The sequence below is a fragment of the Mirounga leonina genome, unplaced genomic scaffold (genome assembly GCF_011800145.1).
Source record: "Mirounga leonina isolate KUSES-001 unplaced genomic scaffold, KU_Mleo_1.0 Mir_94, whole genome shotgun sequence".
In the NCBI taxonomy this organism is placed as follows: domain Eukaryota; kingdom Metazoa; phylum Chordata; class Mammalia; order Carnivora; family Phocidae; genus Mirounga; species Mirounga leonina.
In genome coordinates, this window is record NW_023270855.1 from 29607697 (window position 1) to 29633771 (window position 26075).

The 26075-nt window shown below is 40.9% G+C and overlaps 1 protein-coding gene across 3 annotated transcripts in view; it reads right to left on the reverse strand.

Moving 5' to 3' along the window:
• PTPRG (protein tyrosine phosphatase receptor type G) overlaps positions 1–26075 on the reverse strand; it is a 705012-nt gene that overhangs the window by 26469 nt on the left and 652468 nt on the right. For all 3 annotated transcript variants that reach the window (XM_034996466.1, XM_034996465.1, XM_034996467.1), the window contains 8 exons: positions 18565–18656; positions 11156–11252; positions 6500–6582; positions 6177–6311; positions 5047–5181; positions 3033–3205; positions 1188–1323; positions 478–624 (listed from right to left, as the gene is read on the reverse strand). In XM_034996466.1, the coding sequence (XP_034852357.1) occupies positions 478–624; positions 1188–1323; positions 3033–3205; positions 5047–5181; positions 6177–6311; positions 6500–6582; positions 11156–11252; positions 18565–18656 (998 nt within the window). The remainder of the gene's footprint in view (positions 1–477; positions 625–1187; positions 1324–3032; positions 3206–5046; positions 5182–6176; positions 6312–6499; positions 6583–11155; positions 11253–18564; positions 18657–26075) is intronic.

Below are 26075 nucleotides of genomic sequence, written 5' to 3' on the forward strand. Positions count from 1 at the left end.
ATAAGTTAGTTCAGAAGAAGTACAGCATTATTTTTTGGACTAGAGTGACAGACTCCAACTTAGAGTCACTGTGGTGTTAGGATCCCAACAGTTCATACACAGGTCGAAACTTTATTTGCTTCCCGTTACATTTGAAGAATACAAATGGTAATCCCTTTCAGGGATTTGGTAATTCATGCCAAAAAGATATGACCCCCAGGGCGCCTGGGTGGCTCAGTTGGTTGGGCGGTTGCCTTCGGCTCAGGTCATGGTCCTGGAGTCCCTGGATCGAGTCCTGCATCGGGCTCCCTGCTCGGCAGGGAGCCTGCTTCTGCCTCTGACCCTCCCCCCTCTCATGTGCTCTCTCTCATTCTGTCTCAAATAAATAAAAATCTTTAAAAAAAAAAAAAAAAAGATATGACCCCCAAACGTAAGCCATTTCTGTATTTCTTGTTTTTTTTTTTTTTACAAAACCCAGACGTTTAATCAGAGCACTACCTTGAATTGTTTCTCCAGCCGTGTCTTTCCTCCTACTCCTGGTATGAGGATGCTGTTAACATAGCTATGCAGCTGATTAGAAGATACTTCAGTCTCCTTTCCTAGAATGGCTTCCAACAAGGCATCATGGATGAAAATGTACTGCTCCTAAAAGGGACAGAACGAGGAGAGCTGGTAAGGGGTAGCCACTTCTATCCAAGTCAGGAAGCTGACCTCTGATCAACTCTTCTCACAGGGACTTCCCTGGGAGCTCCTTCAAGCATTTACAGCCAGGTGCCTTGCTCCCATACTCACTGCTTTATCCCTCATAACTTATTTTAGGGTCAGGACTGTGTTTCCCATACCATGCCCCAAGCAGTAGGTTCAGTGCAGCAAGCCGTGGAGAAATGTGTTTAACGAAGGTCTTTAGAAACCCTTCAACTTTTCAGGCCCGACAACTGTTTAACTCCCCATGGCCTCAAACACAGCACTAGATACAGCTGCATCTTGCTTCCTAAGTGTTGGTGTCGTGACTGAGAAATCACACGTAAGATGCACACAGACATGGGAAACTGGGAGTCAAAGAACAGTCTCATGGTCAGCATAGCTTCCAGTACAAACCTGTACGTTCCTTCGGGCCCTACAAGAATGAATTTTCTCCTCAGTACCATTCAACTTTCATTTAAAGCACGTGCTAGAATCTCTTGCAAGCAACTGCAGCCACTCCTCACCTCAGTCTGGACGAGGTAGTTACGCTGTGTCCTGATATGCTTCAGGAATCCTAGGACGTTAACTGTGCTTTTGTCTTTTATCTGTTGCAGCATGCTGTCTATTACAATGTAGGTGCCGGTCCTGCCCACACCAGCACTGGAAGAAAGGAAGACACTCAGCCGCCACCTTTTGCTCTTTCGTGTCATGCATTAACTGTAGACTGGAAAAATTACCGTCTAAATAGCGAACGAGCTTAAAAATAACCTTGTTGTTTAGATAACCTAGTAGAGAGTTGACACAGGTCATTCATTGTGGACAGCATCCAAAAACTTCATTAGGACATTTCCCAGGAGCCTTGATGGAGAGCAAAGACAGCCTTTCATAAATACCATGGGAGCTGGGGTAAAATGTTGCGTATGTATTTGCTTTCTCAGTCTCGCTTGCTGCTCAAGCCAAGGATGGAAGTCAGTGATGCAAGGGACGGAGAGCAGACCTTCTTGGCAGAGGCATCCCCCCACCAGAACCCCGTGTGCCGAGACCCCAGGTAGGAAGTTTGTGTCCTTGATGCCGAAGTCTGTGCCTGGTTCTCCAACTCTCTATGATTCTGGAAGCACCCATTATCCTTTCGGTAAGTCCCCTTTCTGCACACGTCCCTAGTCTGTTCGCTATTAGAAAGTTCTTACCTAAAGGGGTGCCTTCCTTTAGTCAGCCCCGTATGGAATCAGAATGGCACGCCTGCAAAATCTGGCCTCTTTTATTCACACTTCCTCATTGTTAAACAAACCAACACAAGGGCGCCTGGGTGGCTCAGTTGGTTGAGCGACTGCCTTCGGCTCAGGTCATGATCCTGGAGTCCTGGGATCGAGTCCCGCATCGGGCTCCCTGCTCGGCAGGGAGCCTGCTTCTCCCTCTGACCCTCCTCCCTCTCATGTGCTCTCTCTCTCAAATAAATTAAAAAATCTTAAAAAAAAAAAAAAAACCCAACACAAAACTAAGAAACAACAGTCAGGAAGATGGGCGTCTGCAGTACCCCCAGCAGGTTCCCCACCTCACAGGACTGCTCCATTGATACCCCAGCTCTTTGACAGACTCTCATGTCTATTTTAGCGATTCCTCAATGGGTTAGCAAGAGAATGTACTTTTCATGAGGCTTTAAACAGGGGCTGCGCTCCAACATCTGCCAAGGACTTGCTTTGTGATCACATGTTATGAGCAACAGCCCAGAAGAAATGCTTAGAAAATGCCACGCAGCTCTGCAACATAACTCACAGAAGAGGCAGCATCTATTTGAATATCAAAGTTAAAAAAAAAAAGCCAAGAATGTAATTACAAATGAAAGATAATAAAAGTATTCTTAAACCACCTATTAAAGTTGTTAAAGGTAGTTAAGAGAAAAAAGGCTTTCCCAGTGCTCTGAAAAAGGTCTTTCTTAGAGCATGTATCAATTAAAAAATTAAAGATCTTTTCACCCCTACAATGAATTTTATTATTTAGAGGAACCCTACAGAAGAGCCATATACAAAACCTCAACCTCTCCAGTGTAGAAAGCCCTGGACTTGTGTTTAAGGTCAGATTTCCATGTAATAGGAGCAGCTTCAAGATTCCCTGTAAACAATGGGGATTTTATTAATAGATGTTATTAAAAACTGGAGATTCATTCTCTAAGCCTCAGAAATAGCTGATGATTTCAGAATGTTTTGAGAATGCAGTGATTTTATAGAACCCTAACAGGCTGTACTGGTCCCAGTTTTCAGTGGAAGACTCTGCTTCTATATCAAACAAAGCAGGGCCCCAGCGGTCCACATCCGCCCACTCTGCCCACTTCAGATGTTGAATCCCAGGCACAAGGACAAAGATGGCCCCACCTGCAGTGCACCAACACAGGGCCCATTTCTGGTGTCCGGGCTGCCGAGGATCTCCTCACGAAGGTCAGGACCGGGAGGGCATACTCAGGAACTCCCATGTCAGGCCACTGAGTGTAGTGATATTGGATCACGACCCGTTCATTCTGACGACCCTTGGGATTTCCCTTCTGACCCTAGCAGAAAGGTGAAAAGAGAGGTCTTTAAGCAGACAGTGGGCATTTTGGATTTAAAAAAAAAACAAAACCAAAACAAACAAAAAAACATAAGGATGTATGAAACATGACCTTCCATTTCATGTGCCCTAACTACTGCTCTTGAGCTAGGTACTTTCCCCTTGGCGGCCGTCTCATTCATGCACTCTGTAATTTCTACACAAGCCTCCATGTTCTGACTTCCTGCCCCGACTCCAGAAGGCCGTGGTCCCTTTGCTCTCATCTGACTGTGGGCCATGACTCCCATCCTTTCTCTGCTGTCTGGGTTGGACCTTCAGGAGCCGGAGTGCTGGTTGCTGCTATACTCCAGGAAGTGATTCTCAGTCTCCAATATCAATAATAGATTTATCTGTCACTTTCATGAATGAATTTTCCAGAGTAGTTTTCCTTTAAGTGGCTGAGCTTTTTATATTTTAACCACTTTGGATGAAAAATTTCCCCAAACAGGTAACTTGCTGTCGTTTTTCTTATAACCAATAAACTTATAAATGTCTGAATTTTTTTTTTTTTTGTGATGACTCAAGGTCATTAATCAGCTTGAGCATTTAAGGTGTTTGACCCTGGGCTCCAGAAGCCTTATGGCTTTGATTTCTGAAATCTTCCTTTAACTCATTTTCCTATTTCTTCCTCTTTTTCAGTTACTACTTTTTCCTCTTGCACAAAACACCTAAAGTTCCTATTTGACTTCTGTCCTCCAACTTGAGTGGTTTGTAAAATAATAAGTGGGCCATGTTTAAATACCTGAAGGGTTTCCATGAGCAATGGGCTTTGTAAACATAAGCTGATTATTGGTTAGTTTAAGCCAGCTAACAGCTCTATTAGAACACAGATAAATATAGTGCTACTTGACTTTTATATACTTCTGCCATTCTGGGAAAAAAACTAAACATAGAAAAAGACTGTAAACCTTGGATCACAGATGGGTTTTGGAGCCAATGAAATTGTATATAAAAATTGGACTAAATGTGAATTCTTCTGGGGCAGGGGGGGCTGTAGTTTGATCACATTTCCAAAGATGGCCAAGACTTAGGGGGGAAAAAAAAATTACATCCATTGCTACAAACAACTGCCATTCCGAAGTCTCTCTAGAGCAATTACTTTACATTTTCTTAATGAACATCCACCTAGAGTTCCTAGTAATGCTGTCATGATCCACGAATCTTGATGGAACAGCAGATTTTGAACAAAAGAAATTGAGATAACTGGATGTTAACAGTTATATAGGAAAGGGTTATGTTGAGTCGCATTAGGAAACACTGGGCAAAAAAAGTGAAAGAGGGTTTCTTAACTAGTGCTCTGGCCACTTGCGTAAATTGTACATATTTCTAAAGGGGAATACATATTATGTAGCATTCATTTTCCATACTTATTAAATAGCAGAATCTCCTCTTTGCAAGCATCTTGCAGGGTTAGCGTTCCTTGGAACACAGTTTGGGAAAATAATGCTTGAAAACTTGTCAGAAGGTTGCTCTTGAAAAGCTAAACCCACAAACAGGTGCTGCTGTAGTTGCTGGTCACCGAGACCTGGAAGTACCCCTCTCCCCCCCCCCCCCTTTTTTTTTAAATGAAGCCGTCATGAGGAGATTAAAGAATTTAATCAGGCCAGTTAAATTCTATTATGGGCTCTGCCAGTATCTTTCACAGCATACATTGATGTCAATCAAAGGAGTTGTGAAAAAATGTTTTTTAAAAATACTTTTTTAAAGCCAAGTTGGTTCTGAGAATTGGCCTCGGTTGTACAGTAATTTTCATACAAGTTTAGAGAGAGAGGCCCTGGCAGCCCACCCATATTCCTTCAATACCTTTTTCACTTTGGTATTTCTGACTGAAAAACGACGAACAGTGTAGCAGGCGTGTACTTTTGTAGTCTTCAGGGTGACAATAATGTTTCCATACTCCTCACTATTCTCTGTGGGCCAATACTGATCACATTTTCGCTGCAAAAAGGGAAAAAGTTGTCAGTTCCAACTGCAATTTATGCCACAGTTGTACTGCTGGTAATGTGATTTCCAGCGTCTTTAAAACAGGTAATATCACCATACAGTTGAACTGAAAAAGGAACATACGGGCCCAATGGCTTAGAGGTAGGCAAACCTCTGAAGAGGTTAACCTTGGGACAACCTTGGGCAAGATCCTTTGTGAAATGGGTCTCATACTCATGATCATCTTTCAACAGACAAGGCACTTTAAAGAGGGCCTCAGAAAGAAACCTGTATTTGGCCCATAAGCAATACGGCTGGCTATGTGAGGAGGCTGGGCTGCCTTCCGAGTTGCAAGAGAATCTTACAACAGTGGAAATCTTCATTTTACCTCTTGGGTCACCAAAGGTGAAACCGGGACTCCACAGTCAAGGTGAAGCTGTAGCGATTCTGAGTAATGAATTTGAGGCTTAGCCTTTATTTCCAGGCTCAATCAGCGTCATGTAATATAAACTCCTACTCTACTAACTCTAATCTTAAAAAAAGGTTCTCTTAATGATGGTCAAGGTGTTTCAACAGTGTTTCTGCTCCCCCCCCCCCAACTATCAGTAGTTCCCCCACTACACTACGTTTCTGCCAACTTCCCTGTTTGTTGTGTTTTCTGTCCTCTTAGAAGGTTGTTCTCTAACTCCTCCTCCTCTCTCATTGTTCACAGCTCACCTCACGTATTAGCTCCTTTACAAAATCTCAGTCCTAGGGGAGTATCCATCCCTTTTACAGCATCCACATTCGAATACTCTATTCATCCCTCTTGCCACTTGCCACATATAATTCCCTCTTGTAAGCGCTCAGCTCTTTCCCACCAGACCACAAGCAAGGTAGGGGCAAGAGAGGATGCTTTTCATCTCCTTAACTCTTTATACCTGGTCAAGTTCCTACCCTACAGCAGGTGCTCCATAAAGAGGTTTTGAATGAAGGTACATGATTAAGATATTAAGCCAAGAGGCTCTTACTCTTCCTTTTTCCACAAGATTCGTAATCATGATAATGATTCCAGTGTTTTGTTCCCAAATCATCCTCCAGAAATCTTCAAATGTAGACTTTAAAGGTCCCTGGGTGGCGATATAGGCTTTCGCTTTGTTGTAACCCTTCAAAGATGACACAGCACAAAGTAAGATGAAAGCAGTATCACAGACCAGTTAATAATTCAAGTGCCTTCCATATTGAATAGGCTGTGTTTTTAGGAAAAGCTCTGTGCAGTATTAAAACACATTCAACAGTCTCTGTGGCACTCTTCAATTATGAGAAACAGGTTTATAAAACATTTCTGACTTACATCGACGTAGTTTGCATTAATGTAGTCACTGTGCTTAGAGTCTTTTCCTGGTAAAGGTCTTAACTTCACCCTACTGTGATCATCTGTAGAGGATAAAAACAAAAAACAAAAACAAAATGTGTAATTCAAAAACTACCAGCATTCTAAAGCAGAAAACAAGGCAAATCGGCAATGTGGCATCTCCCAGAGTACCCCAAAAAAACTTTTGGCAGAACAACAGCTAAAAATTTAAAGATACAGCATTGAAACCCATCTTAAAAACGCAGGGACATTTCTACATCATGCTCTGACCTGTTGAGTGCCCAAGAAATGCAAACTGAAGTCCTTATTAGTTCATGTAAAATGATTTCAAGTTGCAACCCTCCAAAGTGTCCTTGTCCTGGATTTTAAAACCAAGGCCTTTGATTACCCATGGCTGTGTCCCTTTTCCATTAATACAAATGTACAAAAGTGATTGTTACATTAGGTTCAGAACAACATCTATTTGTTGAACGTCTATTTTCAGGAGATTCCTTTGCTAAATTGAGTTAGACTCCCTTCTACCCTAATAGAACCCAAGTAATTGAGGAAACCAGAGATGTTCCTGAGAGTAATCTCATTGCAGGAATCTGGTGAATGATCAGATTCTAGGATCCACTCAGCCTCAGCTTATGAACACAAAAGTGGGATATGTGCCTCTTGTTGCCTAGCAAAGTGAACTGGAATTTTTAGGACAGCAAATGAAATAAAAAGAAGTGAAGGTCATAATTTTATTTCCTCTAGCTAGGAACAAAAAGGGCAAAAGTAAATTTACATTTCTGGTTATAAAAGTCCAGTTCAAGAAGAAGTCCAAAGAGTGGCTTAGCCTAGACATTAATGACCTCAGACTATTTATCAAGCACTTTTTGAAAGCCTTCTCCAGTCTTGTGACTCTGAATTTTGTTTGTTGTTCTGACAAACTCTCAGACTACACTTGCTATGCAGAAGGGCTGCCTGTTAGAAACAGGCTCCAAATGACAATTTCCCCCCAAGTTATCAGAATACAAACCACTATGCCTTAGCTCAGTAGCACTATATTGCATATTATTTTTCAGACCGACAAATAAGAATGCGTGTTCTTCAAGTTGCAAAATTCATACTTAATCTAAAAGGTAACAGCCTCTCTAAATAGATCAATACAGGAGATGGTACAGAAGCACCATACTTGAAAGTTGTAATGGCTCTGTGAGAGAAGGCTTTTCATACATTTTATTTCCTGCACAGTTAAGTTGTTTCATGACATTTCCATCCTGGTTCTTGCTATACTAAGCCCTTAATATAGGGGTAGACCAAGATGATGGGTGATGTGTCCAGAATCTGACCAGACATCATGAACACCAGAATCCAACTTTCTGAACTTAGGAAAATAAAACCGCATCTAATCTGAATTTGTGAAAGTGAAACCATAAATCAACTGGTGAGAGTACAACCATAACAAACCACAGGTGGCACACTTTCCAGGCAACACCGTGACCCTTGGGCTATCATGTAGACACTTCTTTGATTTCCTCCCTCTTTTCTGCCACATACTTTCAGCCAAACACTGAGGTCACCAGAAGGAAGGGTTGCCATGGTGGAGAGAATGGTATGTGTGGATATACTCAAGGCACACATGTGTATATATCCCTGCCTGATTTACATGGTTAGAAATGAGGTATATAGATGGACAAATCCTTATAATCTCGGCAAGGTGAGCCTTGACTAGGTTGGCCAACAAATACTGTCAGAGTCCATGCATTCGAAGACTGGAGAGAAAAGCAAAGTTTGACTCTTTCTTGTTCTCTTTGTTAGCTCCTCATTCTCTCATATAAGTGGAACCAGTACTCTTATTCAAAAATGTCTTGTGGTTCTTTTAAAACTGTAGAGTTAGAAGTAAAACTCTCTTAGTAGATGACATTACCTTGTATATAAAAATTCTAAGGAATCCACAAAAAATAACTATTAGAATAAATGAGTTTAGCCAAGGTTGTAGGATACATGGTTGATGTTTAAAAAAAAAAATGTACTTATATACACAATGAAAGATTTCAAAATTAAGTAAATAATTCCATTTACCATAGCATCAAAAAGAATAAAATACTTAAATTCAACAAAAGTGTAACACATGCAAACTATAAAACATCATTGAAAGAAATAAAAGATGACCTCAATAAATGGAAAGACATCCCATCTTCATGGATGGAAGACGGTATTGTTAAGATTAATCCACAGATTCAATGCAATGCCTATCAAAATCCCAGCTACATCTTTCGCAGTAATAGAAAAGTTGATCCTAAAACTGATATGGAAACACAAGGGACCCAGAATAACCAAAACAATCTTGAAAAAGAACAAAGTTGGAGCATTCACAGTTTCCAAATTCAAAATATACTACAAAGCTATAGTCTGTCATCAAGATGAAGTGGTACTGGCCTAAGGATAGACATATACATCACATACCATAGGTGACATATAAATCAATGAAAGAGAACTAAGAGTCTAGAGATAAACCCTTACATTTATGGTCAGTTGATTTTCAATAAGGGCACTAAGACAATTCAGTGGGGGAAAGAACAGTCTTTTCTACAAATAGTGCTACGACAACTGGCTATCAACAAGCAAAAGAATAAACTTGGACCCTACCTCATACATTTAAGAGTTATTTGAATAAAATATCTAAATGTAAGAGCTAAAACCATAAAACTCTGACAAAAACAAAGGTGTAAATCTTCATGATCTTGGATTAGGCAGTGGTTTCTTAAGATATGACACCAAAAGCCAGGCCACAAAAGAAAAATTATGTTTCACCAAAATTAAAATAATTTGTCCTTCAAAGGACACCATCAAGAAAGTGGAAAGACAATGCACAGAGTGGGAGAAAATATTTGCCAACTGTTTATCTATATAAGGGATTCATATCCAGAGTGTATAAAGAACTCCTACAACTCAGCAACAAAAAGACAATGGGCAAAGAATTTGAATAGATACTTCCCCAAAGAAGATCTACAAATGGCCAATAAATACATGAAAAGATGCTCAACATTACTCATCATTAGGGAAATGCAAATTAAAATGACAATGAGATAACCACTTCACACCCATTAGCAGAGTTATTTTATATATCTATAGATAGATATCTACATCTATATATCTATAGATACAGATATATAAAAGTAACAAGTGTTGATGAGAATATGGACACTGGGACTCTCATATATTGCTGGGGGAAATGTAAAATGGTATAGCCACTTTAGAAAACAGTATGACAGTTCTTCAAAATGTTAAACATAGAGTTACCATATGACCTAGCTATTCTACTCCTAAGTATATATCCAAGAGAATTGAAAATATATGTCTGCACAAATGTTCATAGCAGCATTATTCATAATAGCCAAAAAGTAGAAACAACCCAAATGTCCATCAAATGACGAACGAATAAACACAATGTGGCATATCCATACCATGGAGTAATTTTCAGTCCTAAAAAGGAATGAAGTACTGATCTAAGCGACAACATGGATGAATCTTGAAAACATCATGCTAAGTGGAACAGACCCAGACACAAAAGGCCACATATTCTATGATTCCATATATGGAATGTCCAGAATTGGCAAATACACAGAAATAGAAAGTAGGTAAGTGGTTTCTAGGGGTTAGGGAAAAGGAGGAATTGGGAATGACTGCTAATGGGTATGGGGTTTCTTGTTGGGGTGTTGAAAATGTTCTAAAATTAGATAGTGGTGATGGTTGTACAACTGCGTGTATACTAAAAACCACTGAAATTCAGTTTATATTTAAATTCCCATTTAAATATAAATTAACTTTAAATGGGTGAATTTCATATGGTATGTGATTTTTATCTCACTAAAGCATTATAAAAAGCTTTGTCTACAGTAGTGTTCACATTTAAATCGTTCAATTTAATGCACTATAAAATCCTATGGAATGTGTTCCTTACCACAGTGTATGTTAACCATAAACATGTGTGCCCCCACCTTTAGTATCAAAGCATAGATTATCTGCCAGTGACCCAAACCCCCAATGTCTAGGAGAAGTAGCACTTTAGCCACAGAAGTAGTGCTCCTAGGGTATTCCCATAAGGCTCTGTAAGAAGAATGCTTATTTGTTTGTATCCCTAACCACCAGAGTACTCCTGACCTCGGAAAAATGGTAGAAAGGACAAAACGCATGGGCCCCAAGGACTGGTGGCTCCATCCCTTACGGTATAGACCACTGAAGGTATGTTACCTAGTCTTAGAAATTCAGCTTATTGATTCCATTTTCAGTATTTCTTATCTTATTTAAAAACTTGGCTCTCCCCACTTAAAAACAACGTCAAGAGAGCCACAGGACATTCAAACTTTGGTTCCCAGCGTCTGGTATGAAATCACTTCATGAGAGAACCACGAAGCTCAGAACATTTCTTTCAGTCCCACCTTATTCTTAAGCGGAGATCTGACAGCTTAATGAAAGACTCAGGGGGCTGTAAATGTCCCTACTTCTTCCTATCTTCTGTTGAAGATGGGCTAACGAGAGGTTAACTGGCGAATGTAATTCTTTCTTGGCATTCCTGGTTCGGATTGCTTGGCTTTCGGCTTATCCCCAGCATGAAGATTTAATTTCCTCACAGTTGCAGATAGTTTAAAGTTTATTACTTACATGCTAAAATGTTGATGTATCTGTTTTTGTGCTTGTTATCTGGATGATTGGAATGTTCTGCAGTGATGTTCATATCGGCCGTACAGCGTTGGACTTCCTGGTGGAAAAAAAAAAAGTCAAGATTTCAAAGATTTTAGACACACTTTCGATGTCTAGCAAAGGTGTAGGAAGAAAGAAACTATATATCCAAAAGCATGAAGTATTTACTCACTCCCTAGCTGCGGCCACCATTACCTCCCCAAACTCAGTTTCAGAAATAACTGACATATTCATAACAAACGTATAGAGGATGTGAAGAAGATAAAAGGATTTCTTTTTTTTTTTTACTAATTCATCAATCATCTACTTCATTCCAGATTGTGACCTAGGCATGGGGATTACAAAAAACCCCATCATATCTCTCTTTGAATATGCCACAGCCTGATGAGGGAGGAAAACATGCCAAAAATAGTGACAGTCAAATGTGATTAATAGAAAAGAGGCCTCAGGAAGCTATGGTGGGAACACAGAGGAAGGCTTCAGGCAGCTCATTCACCTGAGTCTTAAAGGATGAACAAGAATTTTCCAGGCAGAAGTAGAATGTCCACCATCATTTGCAATATGCGTATCGACCATATAGCTCCTTTTAGAACTATCAGAGCGCAAATTGATTACCCTCCGTCCTGAAGTGACACTACCATATTTGCCCAGTGACCTGTCCTGTGTGGCTCAAATATATATAGATTTGATGAATTAGTTGCGAACTCCAGTTTCATTTAAATTCTCCTTCTTTAGCAGGCAACTCTTCAGCTACCTTTGCCACGAATGTAAATATCATCCATTAGCGTATTACAAGGTTGCTGTAAAGTCAAATTTTTCTACGGTGTACGGTTCAAACCCAAGAAAGTACCAGCGTTAACTAATAAGGGAAGTCATTAGCAGTGCACGGCTGCCACAAAGAGCTGGAGCAAGTGACAGAATTATCAGGAGAAGTATTTTACACGTAACAGATGTAACAGAGTTTAGGTGCATGCAGACTCCCCCCCGCCCCCATGAAGGAGATGCATAGCAAGTATGGATGTTTTCCATAGCATTTACATTAGGCATAATGAAAACAAGGAACGGTTTGTCTTTTATATTCACAAAGTACTTCCCAGTGAGGTGTCCCTGTCTTCTCTCCAAGGAGGAACTAACTCACTGTAATCAAATAATTTAAAGTCTAAAACAAAGGGTCACTACCCATGTAAAGAAACCATACTCAGGAACTCCTGATTCTTGGGAAGCGGTATGTTCAATTTTTCATAGTTGCAGACCTTCCCAGTTGTCCATTAAAAAAAAAAAAGTAAAAAAAAGTCCACAGGTATTAATTCAACACACCTCTTGGGGAAAGTGTGCGTTTCACAACAATTCTTACTCTTTCGTTATGTTTACTAAATGTGATAAACTCTGCTATTTTCTCTTCTAAAATGGTTTATAACCTATGGTTTTGCAAATGTTGATTTAAAGGGGCTTCAGTCTGCCTTTGGTTCTTTTTTTCTAAAATGAGATAAAGGGAAGGCACAAAGTGATGAGTCTGATATCTTAACATCTCCAAAAACATAAGCAATGCTACCTCTACTCAAAGTATTTTGGGGTACTGGCCTTTTAGAATTGCCTTGAACGCCTGAGGCATACTCTTTTGAATAGTTTCAGGGGCAGAAAACCTTCGAAAATAGATTTGTATTCTGGAAGACATTAATTCAATCTATACATAAATTCCTGAAATAAGTTGACATCCTTTTGTTTCTGGGTTTTGAAGGTCATACTTCTGGCATGGGCTGGGTTGCTAAAGCATCTTGTGTTAAGAGATTATAGCTTTTTGTCCTTTAGTTTGAGATTCACTTGGTTTATTGATTTTTTTTTTTCCCCCATCGTGTGGATCTGACCACCCTAACTATGGACTGAGCTCGGGCCTCTATTATAATATAATGCAATTGACCAAGACTGCTTGGGAGCAGCTGTCTGCACTGTTTAGAGCAGTCATTCAATATGGCCAATCAAACTCTTTGTTATCTAAAATCCTGGGTCTGATCCGTTGCCCCTATTTCACTCTTCCAATTATGTGAATGACGGAAAACAAAGAATAGTCATAAATAATGTTAAATCTGATTTTATTAGAACCCGAGGGGTTTGCCTAAGGCCTCCTGATTTTGTCTTGTGGATAATAATGTCATCTGTAATTCCTTGCAGAACTGTTTGGCTCATTTAGATGCTGATAATATCATCTGATCCTGGAGTGGCTTTTCTCCATCAGAACTGGCATGTCCAAGTTAATGTGATTTTAATAGGTGTTAAAACCCTTTGAAACGACACTGGCTGATGGAGTGTGTATAGCCAAGTTACCTTCGATTCGACAGTCTGACAAGCAGTTTAAGATTTAAGTTTGTCTGTATTTTACTGTCCATATAACTGAGCTGGAATTCTCAAAATGAATATCCTGAGTTTCGACAGGCACAAAACCACAGAAAAAAGCCAAGTAAAAACAAGAGATGTAAAAAAAAAAAAAAGTAAAACTTAAAACGAAAACACCACAAGTTGATATATTCAGAGAATATATCGAGTGGGTGAAATCACCTGCTGCCTGGAGTCAATGAGGTGAGAAGCTATCAAAAAGGCACATGGAGACCTACTGTCCTACCACTCTGTGGCTCGATGTGAAATCATGATGGAATAAAAATACATCTGGAAATCTTTCAGATTACTCAGCTTCCCAAAGGAAGTTGAGAAGAACACCCTTTGGACCAGGTGACCAAGCATTAGACTGAGTATACAGAACATTTTCAGTGTGTGAGTTCGGGCAGCCCACAGCTGTGTTACGGTGACCATGCTACCGAAGGTGATCACTTTAGGTCATCACTATGGCCTGGTGCTTGCCTCGTGTCTGACACAGAGCTGGCCCTTGCTGGGTGCCCATGACATGCCATCTTCCTGCTTCTGCTCAGGCTACAAATTGTGGCCACCCCCAACATCTTCAAATGCTGCAGCTTTGACTCTGTTATTCTCTCCCTCAGAAACCTCTGGATAGAACACAGATTCCTTAGCCAGGCTTTCAAGGTCCCATCCTATCTTCCATCCAGCTCCCTTCCCATTCCCAGACAGTTTTACCTCTGTGCCCTTTGAAAAGACCATCGGATTTCCTGTTTGGGGTCTATAAAGTACAATTGTTTTCCATACACCATTTGTGAATTCTGGCTCGCTCTCTCTCTCTTCACTCCTCACAAAAACCTCAACTATGATTTTCTTCCTGCTAAGGGTTTAAAAATGTTCTTTAAGACATTTCAGACCCTAAGTGGCATTTTGTCACAGGGACTCAGAGTCCTTTTCTGCCAGCTTGTAGGCTGCAGTCTCATGCAGCATGACCCCCCATCTGGCGACACCCTGTTATGTGTCACCGGCAACACTGGAACGCTGCACCTTACATAAAGTGATTGTGGCCACTGATCCCTCGAGCACATGGGCTCAGGTGGACAAAGCTTTGCTCTCCTGATTTAAGATGAGCAACTGGCCCAAATTTAGCTCAGCTAGAGTTAATTGTCAGCAAGGCGATTCCCCCCAAAGGATCTCGTCAAGGGGTATTGGATCTCTGGCCTGGTCTCTGCACTCAGCCTTCCAACTTGTGATGCTCCTGACCGCTGCCCATTAATTCTGTCGACCCACATGGCCTTGGAATTCTCTCCTTTTGAAAGGTAATGCTAGCACTGCACCTTTGGAAGCCGCCTGGATGAGGACTGTGGAGGCCGGGGAAGAGTGAGGTTCAAGTCAGCTCAGGTAGCCAAGGGAACAGAGTCATCGAACGCCAGCCATCCTGAGATAAGGATTGGTGTTATTTCCAGTGACTGCAAAATCTGCTAGAGGCATAATGTTGCCAGCTCTTAACAGTCTCCAAAGTTTATCTGACAAGGACAAAACGCTGTCTGCATCACCTCTAGACAAAGACTCAAAATTACCAGTGAATCGTTTTTCTCATTCTTCTCCAAGCAGCAAAGTTCTGAAAATAATGACAGCTATTCACCAATTTTTTTTTCCCCCCACTTCCATCCAAGATTTTAAAACAAGATGGGGCAAATAGAAATTCCGGTGAAATAATCAAAATTTGTAGAAGCCTTTCTTCTTCTTTGCCCTCCTCTGGAACTTTCTATCCATATTTAGCATGTATTTTGCTCTCCACCCCCACCAGACTGAACTCCTTGAGGGCAAGGTCTCAAATTCGACTCTGTACTTTGTATTATGTCCACAGAATAACAGTACTCCGTAACTGTCAGATGAATTGCTTTTCTCTATTCTTAATGGCCGCACATCAATTGTCAAATGGTATTTATAATTTTTTTTTTTAAAGATTTATTTATTTATTTGACACAGAGAGAGAGACAGCGAGAGAGGGAACACAAGCAGGGGGAGTGGGGAGAGGGAGAAGCAGGCTCCCGGCTGAGCAGGGAGCCCGATGCAGGGCTCGATCCCAGGACTCTGGGATCATGACCTGGGCCAAAGGCAGACGCTTAACGACTGAGCCACCCAGGTGCCCTGGTATTTATAATTTTAAGATGAGTTCTTCGACTAACTTGAGGCCTCTCTGCAGATGTTAAGATTTTTATAAGTCAGATTCTCAAACCATCCGGAAGGCTCTAGGCCATAAATCATGTAATGGGCTCCTAGTACTTTTAGTGGGGCTCTTTGTTTCGACTGTTCCCTTTCCCGCCCTCCCCCCCCTTTTTTTTGCCAAGGCAATTGTTGGCTTGTCAGCTGCATGATCAGTTTGAGACAGTCATTGGTAATCTCAGTTTTTTTTTCCTCCTTCTGACTCCAGGTCACTACAGGACACACTACTTTAATGAGAGTCTGGAGGACCTCGAGGTTACACATGTGCGCTTGAGTCGGAGAGCCTGGTCTTAAAACCTAACTTCTGCCATTTGAAAACTGAGCCACCCAAAGCCTCAGTTTTCCCGTGGAAGAAGTTTCCTCATCTGTAAAATGGGGCCCATAGAATAGCACCCTGTTGTGGGGTAGTTCTGAGGAACAAATGAAATAATCCACGTGCAGTGCTGAGTATAATGCTGGCCACCGTTCTTCCACTTAAAAAGATCTGGAAATCTGGGGTTGACTTTACTACTCTCCTACCATAATGAGGGTTCTGTTTTGTTTTTCTTTTCCCTTTTTTTTTTTTTTAGATTTTTAATTATTTTTAAGTGATCTCTACGCCCATCGTGGGACTCAAACCTACAACCCTAAGATCAAGAGTTGCACGATTCCCTGACTGAGCTGCGCAAGCGTCCCAGTTTTGTTTTTCTTTAAATCCGCACAAAAATCTCTTTTCCTGACCTTCTTTTATAGCCTATTACTATCTCGTTTATAAAACAGCCTTAACAATTTCGTAAATAGCCTGCTACCACTTGTCCTTTTTAGCAGAGCAGCCGAAAACGAATACCACTACCGTTGTCAAATACTTCGAAATCTCCCTCAATGAGAAGAGGACAGTATATTAAGGACTTGTTCTGTCTCATTCCTCCCTTTACGTTGCTGCCTTATTGTTCTTTTCAGAAGAAAGGATAGTCTTCCTATTCTGAATAGCTCTGATCTTCCACCTTCAGACCAGGAGGAACTGTGAAATGACAATCACAGAACAAGGCCTCCCTTGTCCCTGCCCTCCCGGGCCCCTCCCTTCACCACCAGCTAATAAGACTAAAGCTATAAAGTTCAATATAGGAGACAAAAGCTTCAAGCCACAGTATGTTTTTTTTAAGGATAGAAATAGGGTGCAGATGCCCAGAATTTGTTAACAGGCTTGATGTTGATGCAGCAAAACCCATTTTAAGTCAGATCGAGTTTATAGAGGTGTAGCTGATTATTTTGAATAATTAAATGGTGTCAAAACCAGCTGTGATGAATAGCACCGGGGTCTCAAATCATAAATAATTGAGAAACTGGAGTTGCATTTGGTCATCCTGATCAAATTCTGTTCTCCAGAGGATAAATGTTTGTCCTGAATACCATCAACATTGTTAAATGCCTCAGTATTCTTGCTCAGTCATCCAGCCAACAGTCAATTGAACTAAATCACTTCAACAGCACACACATTTGCTGTCCTCATGAATACAAAATGTTTGACTTTAAACCATGTTCTTTGTACTTGAATAGGCACCTTTTTCTGGTAAGCATCTAATAGCCACATTAAATACTTGACATGTTTTTGTTTGTCCCATGATACATACATAGGACTCTGCCGAATAAATCAGAGGGTCCCTTCTCTCTCCCACCTTTGCTTTGGTTTTGCTCAGAAAAACAAAAAACGAAGAGAAAGACTTCCTTGCAAACCAGTTGTCAATATAATTGCCTTTACGATGGCCTCTGGGGACTCTGAATTTGCACAGAGACGGGGGGCTTTGGGTCCCGTGTTCATTTCTCATTGTGCCTCCTTTTCCATGACATCGTTTAGTCCCCGAAACCCATTTTGTGCAAAGGGGTGGGCAGTTTAGCATCATCATCGTCATTTCCATTTTAAAGGAAGAATGAGAGAGAGAAAGGCACGGACTCACCCACAAAGCTAGAAGACAGCTGAGCTGCCATGAAAACTTGGCCTCCTCGGCACAACTCTGGCTGCCAGAGATGTGCGTTAGTTAAGCGCCTCAGTGAAGAAAAGGGCAGTCTGTTTAATAGCTCCTCATTGACACCCTGTCACTGCTGAACTGGCACGGAACCCAGAGCTGGCAGGGCGGTGCGTGCGCGCTCTACCTTGTTTCCTGCACAACGGTTCTTAAAATCACAGGGCTGCGTTAACCCACGTCTTCTCTCCAAGGATTAATAATCACGAAACCCGCCACCATCCACCTTTGCAGGGCCTTAACAGGTAACCCGGCACCCTCAAGGGCGTGCATCATTCACTTGGCCCAACTTCGGGATGTCAGTGACATGAGCGCCATTTCCAAAAACTGGGGCAGCCGGGCCACCGGAGAGGAAGCGACTGGTCCGAGGATAAGGAAGCACACCGCCTCCCGTGGAGCCAGCCCCAGGCCCCTCAGACTGCAAATCTGCCATCTCCTCTACACCTCGGGCAGCCCAGAGAGGCGAGCCCTGCCCTTGGCGTGAGGACCACTGTCCCACTTAGGATGACCATGAAGACAGAACGTGGGGGCTTGCCTCTTTTCCACCACTGAGTCTGTTCTTTTCTGGACACGCACGTGGCAGGACATGGGCAACCAACTCCCTCTCATCTAGTCTTTTGCGGGGAAAAGAATGCCTGCCAGAAGTAGAAGTGTAAAGAAAAAAGAAAAAAAACACACAATCTCCAACTTTTTCTGCCATCGTTTTTGTTATGCTTGAATGGATTCATGTCAAGTTTATAAAAAATCCTGTAAGAGTCAGGTTTCTGGAAATTAATTTTCAGTTTTGAAACATACCTCAAAATCCTCGGAGAACCCATGCTGGTTATTAGAATAGAGCTCACCAATGTGTTTAACAAACTGTTTGACAGGAATGGCTTCCATGTCATCTGTGGGGGGTGATAAAATGATATTCAGAGTCACACAGAATATACTTCGATAAAACAAGTAACACCGATAAGGGGTTATTAAAGACAAACATTTGATTTGTGTGAGGAGTAGACAGAACTGTATCACCCGAAGTAGATGTCCTCAAGAAAAGTCTCAGGATGTACTTTACTTGTCTGTCTTACTAGGATTTTGAATGCCTAGAAGCTAGGTTAAATATAGGGTTTTTTTTGAAGTACATAGGGAGTTAGTTTTTTTTAATATTCAAGGCAATTTACATAGTTAAATTACCACATCATACTCTTAACTGAAAGTCTGAACTTCCTAAGGGTACCTATTTGTCAAGAAATTTTATCACAACCTAAGATTTTTTTTTTAATTGCTCTTCAGTGGGGTCCAGCTTGAACTTGGAGCAATGAAGATCTACTTCCAGTCTCTGAAGTCGCAGCAATCTTTATCATGATTAGAGAGATGCCATTGTACCAGCTGGCTTCGGGTACAATGCCATCTATGTTTAAGTGTGCAAAATTTTAGTTCAAGACAGCTGTGTCTATACGATGCCAAATAATCAGTTTGACTGAATTAACTGGATTTTTTGGGTGTTGACAGACTAGGTATAGATTCGGGAAGACTCCACATTCCAATTTATTATAGTGTTGTCACTTCAAAAGGACATTTGCAGTTCATGAGCCCAAAGTATCCGTTTTGAGCGGATTTTTCCAGCTCTGGTCCGAAAGTGGAGGACTGGCCACAAAACTGCCATACCCCACTAACTGGAGCTCCCCAACCTCCTTCCCTCGACCCTCCCCCGCAAATATTTCTTTAAAAATACTCTGCTGAATTTGAGATAAACAACAGACATGACATTTACTTTATTCAGAGTGAAAGATCTTTGGCAAACGCACAAACATCTAAACTGCCGCAGATGCTTTTCTTAGCAAAGGGTATGAAGATCTGTATGTGTAAATGAGGTCCTACTTTGGCAAGAATGTTATAGATCCAGGCCTGACAATCTGATTTCTCTTCATCTGGTGACAGTTAACATTGACTATGTCATTCCTTCTCTACTTTCTTTCGAGAGAGCAAAGCTCTAGGGTGGCTTTTTGCATCTATTGACATTTTCAAACTTGAATCATTCTTAAGCGGAAAATAGCATCTCTTATACTTTGTTTAAGGAAGGTGACTTATATGTTCATAATCCAAATTGCTTAGCGCAGAAATGTTACTGATCAAATAGATGGTGCTCTATAAGCACCAATTCTTTGTGTGAACAATTAAAGACCTAATCATGTTAACAGACCACCTTATGAAAAAAAATTGCCAAGTTATTTACAAATATTTCAAGATTGAAGATGTTCATGAATATGCAATCATTTTGCACGCCCAAGAAATCTATAGCTCCCATAATGATGTAACCAGCATTAACAAAGTAAGCAGAGCCAAAACGTTTCCCCAGAATATTGAGCAGAATGCACAGTTGAAGAAAAATTTCCAGAATTATCTGATCAACTTTGCCTAAAATGTTTAGAAGTCAGCAAATTCTACAATAAAGATCAAGTGGCAAAGAAATGATCTGAAGTTGAGATAAGGATTAATACATGCAAAATTGGAGTCTTGAAAAGATTAACCCAAAGAAACTCCTCTTAGGACAAGAGGCAAAATGAATGAGATGGGACAGAACCTAGCCCTGCCAACACTCTAGTATATAGACTGCAGCATTTCCTTCCAACTTACTTAGAAACCAAAGACAACACTGTTTCCGAGTGGGACATCGTTAATAGCGCAATAGGGTGAAGGCAACATTTATCCCATGATTTACTTAGAATTGTAGAATTCCAGTAAATTTATGGTACACATGACTCTAGTTCAAAATAAGCAAACACATGCAGTTTTAGAGGTGTTTTACTCTGCAAAGGCAAAAAACACGGCATTTTAAAGGTCAAAGCCCACCTCAAGTCATTAAAAAATGTTTTCAGGGTAACAATTCATTATTTTTTTTTTCCTGCCAAGCACTCAAGTATAACATCCAAACTAATGCCATACATGCCCAGAAATCAGTCTGCCTGCTATCCCCCTGGCTAGATGCAGGAAAAATCCAGCAGAGCTCAGGAGGATAATCATGGAAATATATGACTCACTAGTCTCTCCAATTAGCTTCTTTATCCAAGGAAGTCTAACCACACCCCTCTGGGTTTCCAGGCACCACCAGTAACATCATAAAACTACCAGGCAGACAAACAGACACAGACACACAGACACACACACACGCATGCGGTACTGACCACCACCAGCTACCCAGATAACACGTTGTCTTTCAATCAAGATAAATGAAGCTGAAGGGTCACAAATCTTTTTTCTCAGTATTAAGATGAATATAAGGCTATGGCTAATTAGAAAGTCCTCATAGTTATCCTCTTACATATTTCTATTAAATTTCTCACAACATGAGCCAGATAATTATAAAATTACTATTAACAAGCACAAGGCCAAGCAATTAGGACAGTGCTGTAGACCTGATCCTCTCAGTTTTCGTCTGGGAAGACCCTGTGGTGTTAGAGGACATCCATCGGAAAGATGTTATGTCACTTACATAATCTGTTTCATTAACGAATACAGAGACCATTAGCAGCACTAACCATGGGCCAGGCACTTTCTATGCCCTTTAGGTGGATTAACATGTACTCTGATCCTCCCAATAACCCTGGGAGATAGGTACCATTTTCCTACTCATCTCACAGTTGAGAAAATAAGCTCAGAAATATTAACTGAAGGCTGGACTATGGCAGAAGCTGGTTGCAGACCCAAGGTCAAAGGAGAATGGCTGTGGTCTGGGTCAGAGTGAATGGGAAACCACTGGATGAGGCATTTACTGAGCAGCCAGGACTCAGCCAGACATTAGGGAGATGGGTGTCTGCCCAAGGGCACATTTGTGTTGGAGAAGCGATGACTATCAGCAGGAGTGAGCAAGAATTACATGGTGAAGATTCCACATGTCACGAAAAGGATGGATTTGATAACTCAGGTGAGAATAAATGTTACCAACGCGGTGGTCATGAAGAAAAAAAATATGAGCTTGAGTCAAAGGAAGCGGTTTTCACTAACTACCGTTTAGATGGGAGATGGTGATGATAAAACAAAACAATCTCAAGAGAGACTCAGTGGAATGAGAAGAGAATCACCAGGTATTAAGCCCTTACTGGTCACCAGGGACTGTGCTAAATGTTTTCCATACATTTAGCTTTACCAGAACGAGGTGAAGGGGACATTGTTCTCACATGACACACAAGGCAAAGGAAGCACCATGTCCAAAGCATGCCATCTGAATCCTGGTGTACTGAACATGAGGCCTTTGTTCCTCCATACTGATACCTGATTTGTCTTCATTCTCCAAGCACAATTTCCAGGAAGAACAAGAAATTAAACAGTATCTCGGTTAATTAAACGGAGTATCTTGGATAAAATGTTCCTGTTTAATTCTGTGCCAATATTTTTAGTTACAGAATTTTCAGATACCAAAGATTTAAATTAGGCAAAAATGAGAGCCCTGCTGTCATCCTTAAATCACCCCATTATAAGATGTTTGGTATAGTCAGTTGAGAATCAGCACCTTCAGAATGAGATTGTTATTCGGTATTATTTACACTTTGTTCCAAGATTTCAGCCTTTGGTGGTTGGAATTAAACTTCATATATAAGAGGCCTTTAATATTTTGGTCCACATCCTTATGTACCACTTCTGATGGAGTCTGAAATGAGTCTCTGGTTTGTAGGTACCCAAAGAGCACATTTGGAGAGGGTGAACATCTACTGAGAAGAAAGTACCAAAGGTGAGAGATTCCATGGAGGCAAAAAAGAGCTCGAGATTATTAACGTTAAATAAAGCACCGCAAGAAATAAAGAATAACGCATTGAACATAGAGAAAAGCTGTTTCCAGAATCTGGCTATGTCTCTGTTGTGTTTGCAACTTGGAGCCAGGTAGAGGGAAATCACCCCTATATTGGTCTATGGTTCTAACCTCTTTGTACGTGCTCACTTTGCTTTCTCTTCCTCTTCAGGAATAACAGAAACAGAAGAGGAAAAATTTCGCTTTCTTATCTTTTTTGATATTAGAAAGAAAAAAAATCAGCAGCCAAGACTGTTCTTGAACATCAACCCCAGGGAGGTGCCACAGAGGGCTCAGCCCGTTACGTGGCTCCGTGGCCAGGTCTTCAGCCTGTCACTCAGTAAAATTGTCTAGCTGTCATTCTTGTTACCGATGGTGGAAAGCATCCTGTGTGCCAGGCACCTAGGGGCAGTGGTGTAAGTGGAAAAGCCAGAGCCAGATGGCCTGGTGGTGTGACTTCACCTCTCTGTAATTCCCTTTCCTCATCTATAAAATGGGAATAATAATGACTTTTCATAGAGAGTTATGAAGAGTCAACAGATGACTGAAGTATTTACAAGAGTGCTTGGCATTTAGTAAATGCTTGATAACTAGGATTTATTGCTGGGTGCTAATTGTTTTACATGCGTGGCCCTGATTTGGGGCTGTGATTACCCATTTTATAGATGGGGAGACTGGCTAAAAGAGACCCAAGAGCTTGGCCAAGGTCCACTGTCATTATCAGGCGTGGGGCCAGGCTGAATCCAAAGCCTTGTGTCTTCCACCTTATTTGACCTCTCTCTAGGCCTTAAATTGAATATACGTGGTTAGAGAGGGCAGAAAACCATAATAAAATCTTAAAAAAAATAAAAAGCATTATTTATTTGAGAGAGAGAGAGAGAGAGCCCAGAGGGAAAGGGAGAAGCAGACTCCGCATTGGGCAGAGAGCCTGATGCGGGACTTGATCCCAGGACGCTGAGCTCATGACCTGAACTGAAGGCAGATGCTTAGCCGACTGAGCCACCCAGGCGCCTCCCAATAATGCTTTTTAAAGAAACTTTCTGACTTAAAAGGAATGAAATGATACACTTAAGCTTTAACAGTAAGCTTCAGTCAACCTGGAAAATTCACACTGGTATTCTGATCACGTTGATTATGCCAGGTAAAATGAAGTGTTGTAGTGTTTACCTTCCTGCCAAGACGCTTAGTGCTGGGGTTGACTGGCTTAACATCCACTTAAGAAAATACCCGTACCAGCAGGGTGCGGGTACATATATAATTACCGTTCCCATTCCAGAGGGCCTTAAGTCACCCACTGTGCCACCCATCTCTGTGAAGTTCCTTTAACGCACAGCAGTTCCCGCAACCCTGTGCCAAATCCCAACCAATTCTGTCTCTCTGCAGGGGGAACCTATAAAGCCCCAACACAGTCCCTGGGTCAAGTCCCTCCTGCTCAGACCTTACACCCCCTGCTCCCCCAAGTCCCACAACTGGGCTGTCTACCAGCCCTCTCTCTAGTGGACAGACCTGGATTTCAGGAACTCAGTCCCTTCTTGCCTGCCTGTTCAGCGCCCAGAGGCCAATTTCAGACCTCTCTCTGCACTTGGTAATACCTCTGTGTCCACTTAGGAAGATAAAGCAAACATGAAATAAAAGAACATTATTGGGATTTTAGTTTCCGCGTTAGGGCACAACAAATAGATTTTTGTCTAAATCAGACTCTTTGGATGCAAGGAGTGTTGTGGAGATTGGAACATTTTATTTCCTGCCATAAAAAGAAATCTCTTTTCATTTATGACACAATGAAGTCAATAAAGAAAAGGCTTCATTATAGTCAAAAGACCAATGAATCTCCTTTGGAGATAATCTCTGTATAAATAAAATATGCCAACAAGGTTGGTTTAATCCCAAGGGTTTTAAACTGCATGTTTAAAACCCCTTTATAGGCTGGCACCCTGCTGAAGCCAGTGACCTTCAAATTATTAAGATGTATTTTAACTGCTGGAAAGGCATGAATCATTTCTGGATTTCCAAGCTACTGGTTAACAGCAACATTTCATTTTGTAACGCTCTTATTAGCAAGTTAGAGCCTCTAATTTCCACAGAAAAGCATTTCTAAGGACATTTGTGCCTGATAACATGCACATTTGGAAAAGCCCATACAACACATTCAATAATCAGGTTAATTTTAGGAGCTAAGTTTTGATTTTAAAAAGCTGTAATAAAAGTCTGAAAGAATACTATAATGCAGTGAAAATAGTCTGTAGATGACATATGTACATAATGCTTCAGTAACTGCAATGAAAATGTTATTGAAGCCTGTCCTTTAAAATGAGTATCTCCTGATTGGAAAGTCTAGATTTTTAAAAGTACTTGCAGATGTTGAGATTAATATGGATCTTAAAGGAACTGTGTGACCACTTCAGTACCTTAAAAATGTCACAGAAGTATTACTTAGAAAGCATTACGAGGGGACTGATCGCTAAGTTACTGCATTCATTCAATTATGCTTTACCCTCCCAGGGTAACAATGGAGAACCCATGGCCACGGAACATTCGATTCTGAAAAACCTTTAGTGAAAAATATTAAGAGTCAGGCCCCTTTCATTCTCCTGCACAAGTCAGAGTTCAACTTGCCTGGAAAACCAACCAACCATCTAACCACTGTTCCCTTATATGGAACAGGCACTCTTAATTCCAAATTTTCCTGATTAAAGAATTAATATCACTTCTATAGTGATTGGAACCTAACTTCAAAAGCACTTCTTTAATTTCTTTCACTTTGGATAAATACTCTTGCATCCGAAGAAGAGTTCTTTCTAATGTGGCTAACCAACCTCAGCCATCACATTCACATTATCTAGCATTTCCACATTTTACGTAAGTGTAGGTGAGATCAGGGAAAAAAAATGTCTTCATTCTGACAAGACTCTTTGCTATGTTATATCAGGAGAACATACTGAAGATTCTAAACTCCTGAATTTCAATTCAGTTAAGTAAAATTACTAACTCAGAGTTCCTCAAAAATTCCTATAAATGGCTATCTCCAAGGGATGAGTGATCAATTAGCAAAGCTCTTCTTAACCATTTGCCTATTTTATAATACTTTTTAAAAATCTAATGTAACTTACTGATTCCACTTATGCTGTTTAGGATTTAAAGACCAGAGCTGTTTATGAAATTCAACTGCAGCAGAATCATCCAAAAGTTTCAACGTATTTATAAATTTCTCCCTAAGTCATTTAAATCACATAGGCCTATTTTTGCACAGGGAATGGAAGTATAGGTGGGTGGAGAGTCCTTTTCTTAGGAAGTAAGAGAAGAAAAGGGACCAGGGAACAGAAGTAGAGGTGAGTTTTTGATAAGGAAGGAACTTCAACAAAAGAATAACGAAACTATTCAGAGGGGCTGTAGGAGAATTCAGCGGAGAGGCAAAAGGTCAGTATTGGTGGAAGATCATCATCAAGAACTTGGGGTGGGGGGAACTACAGGGGATATTCACATGTATTTGAAATGCCTTGATTTAATGAATTAATACCCAGATGAGGAGCTTGAAGTC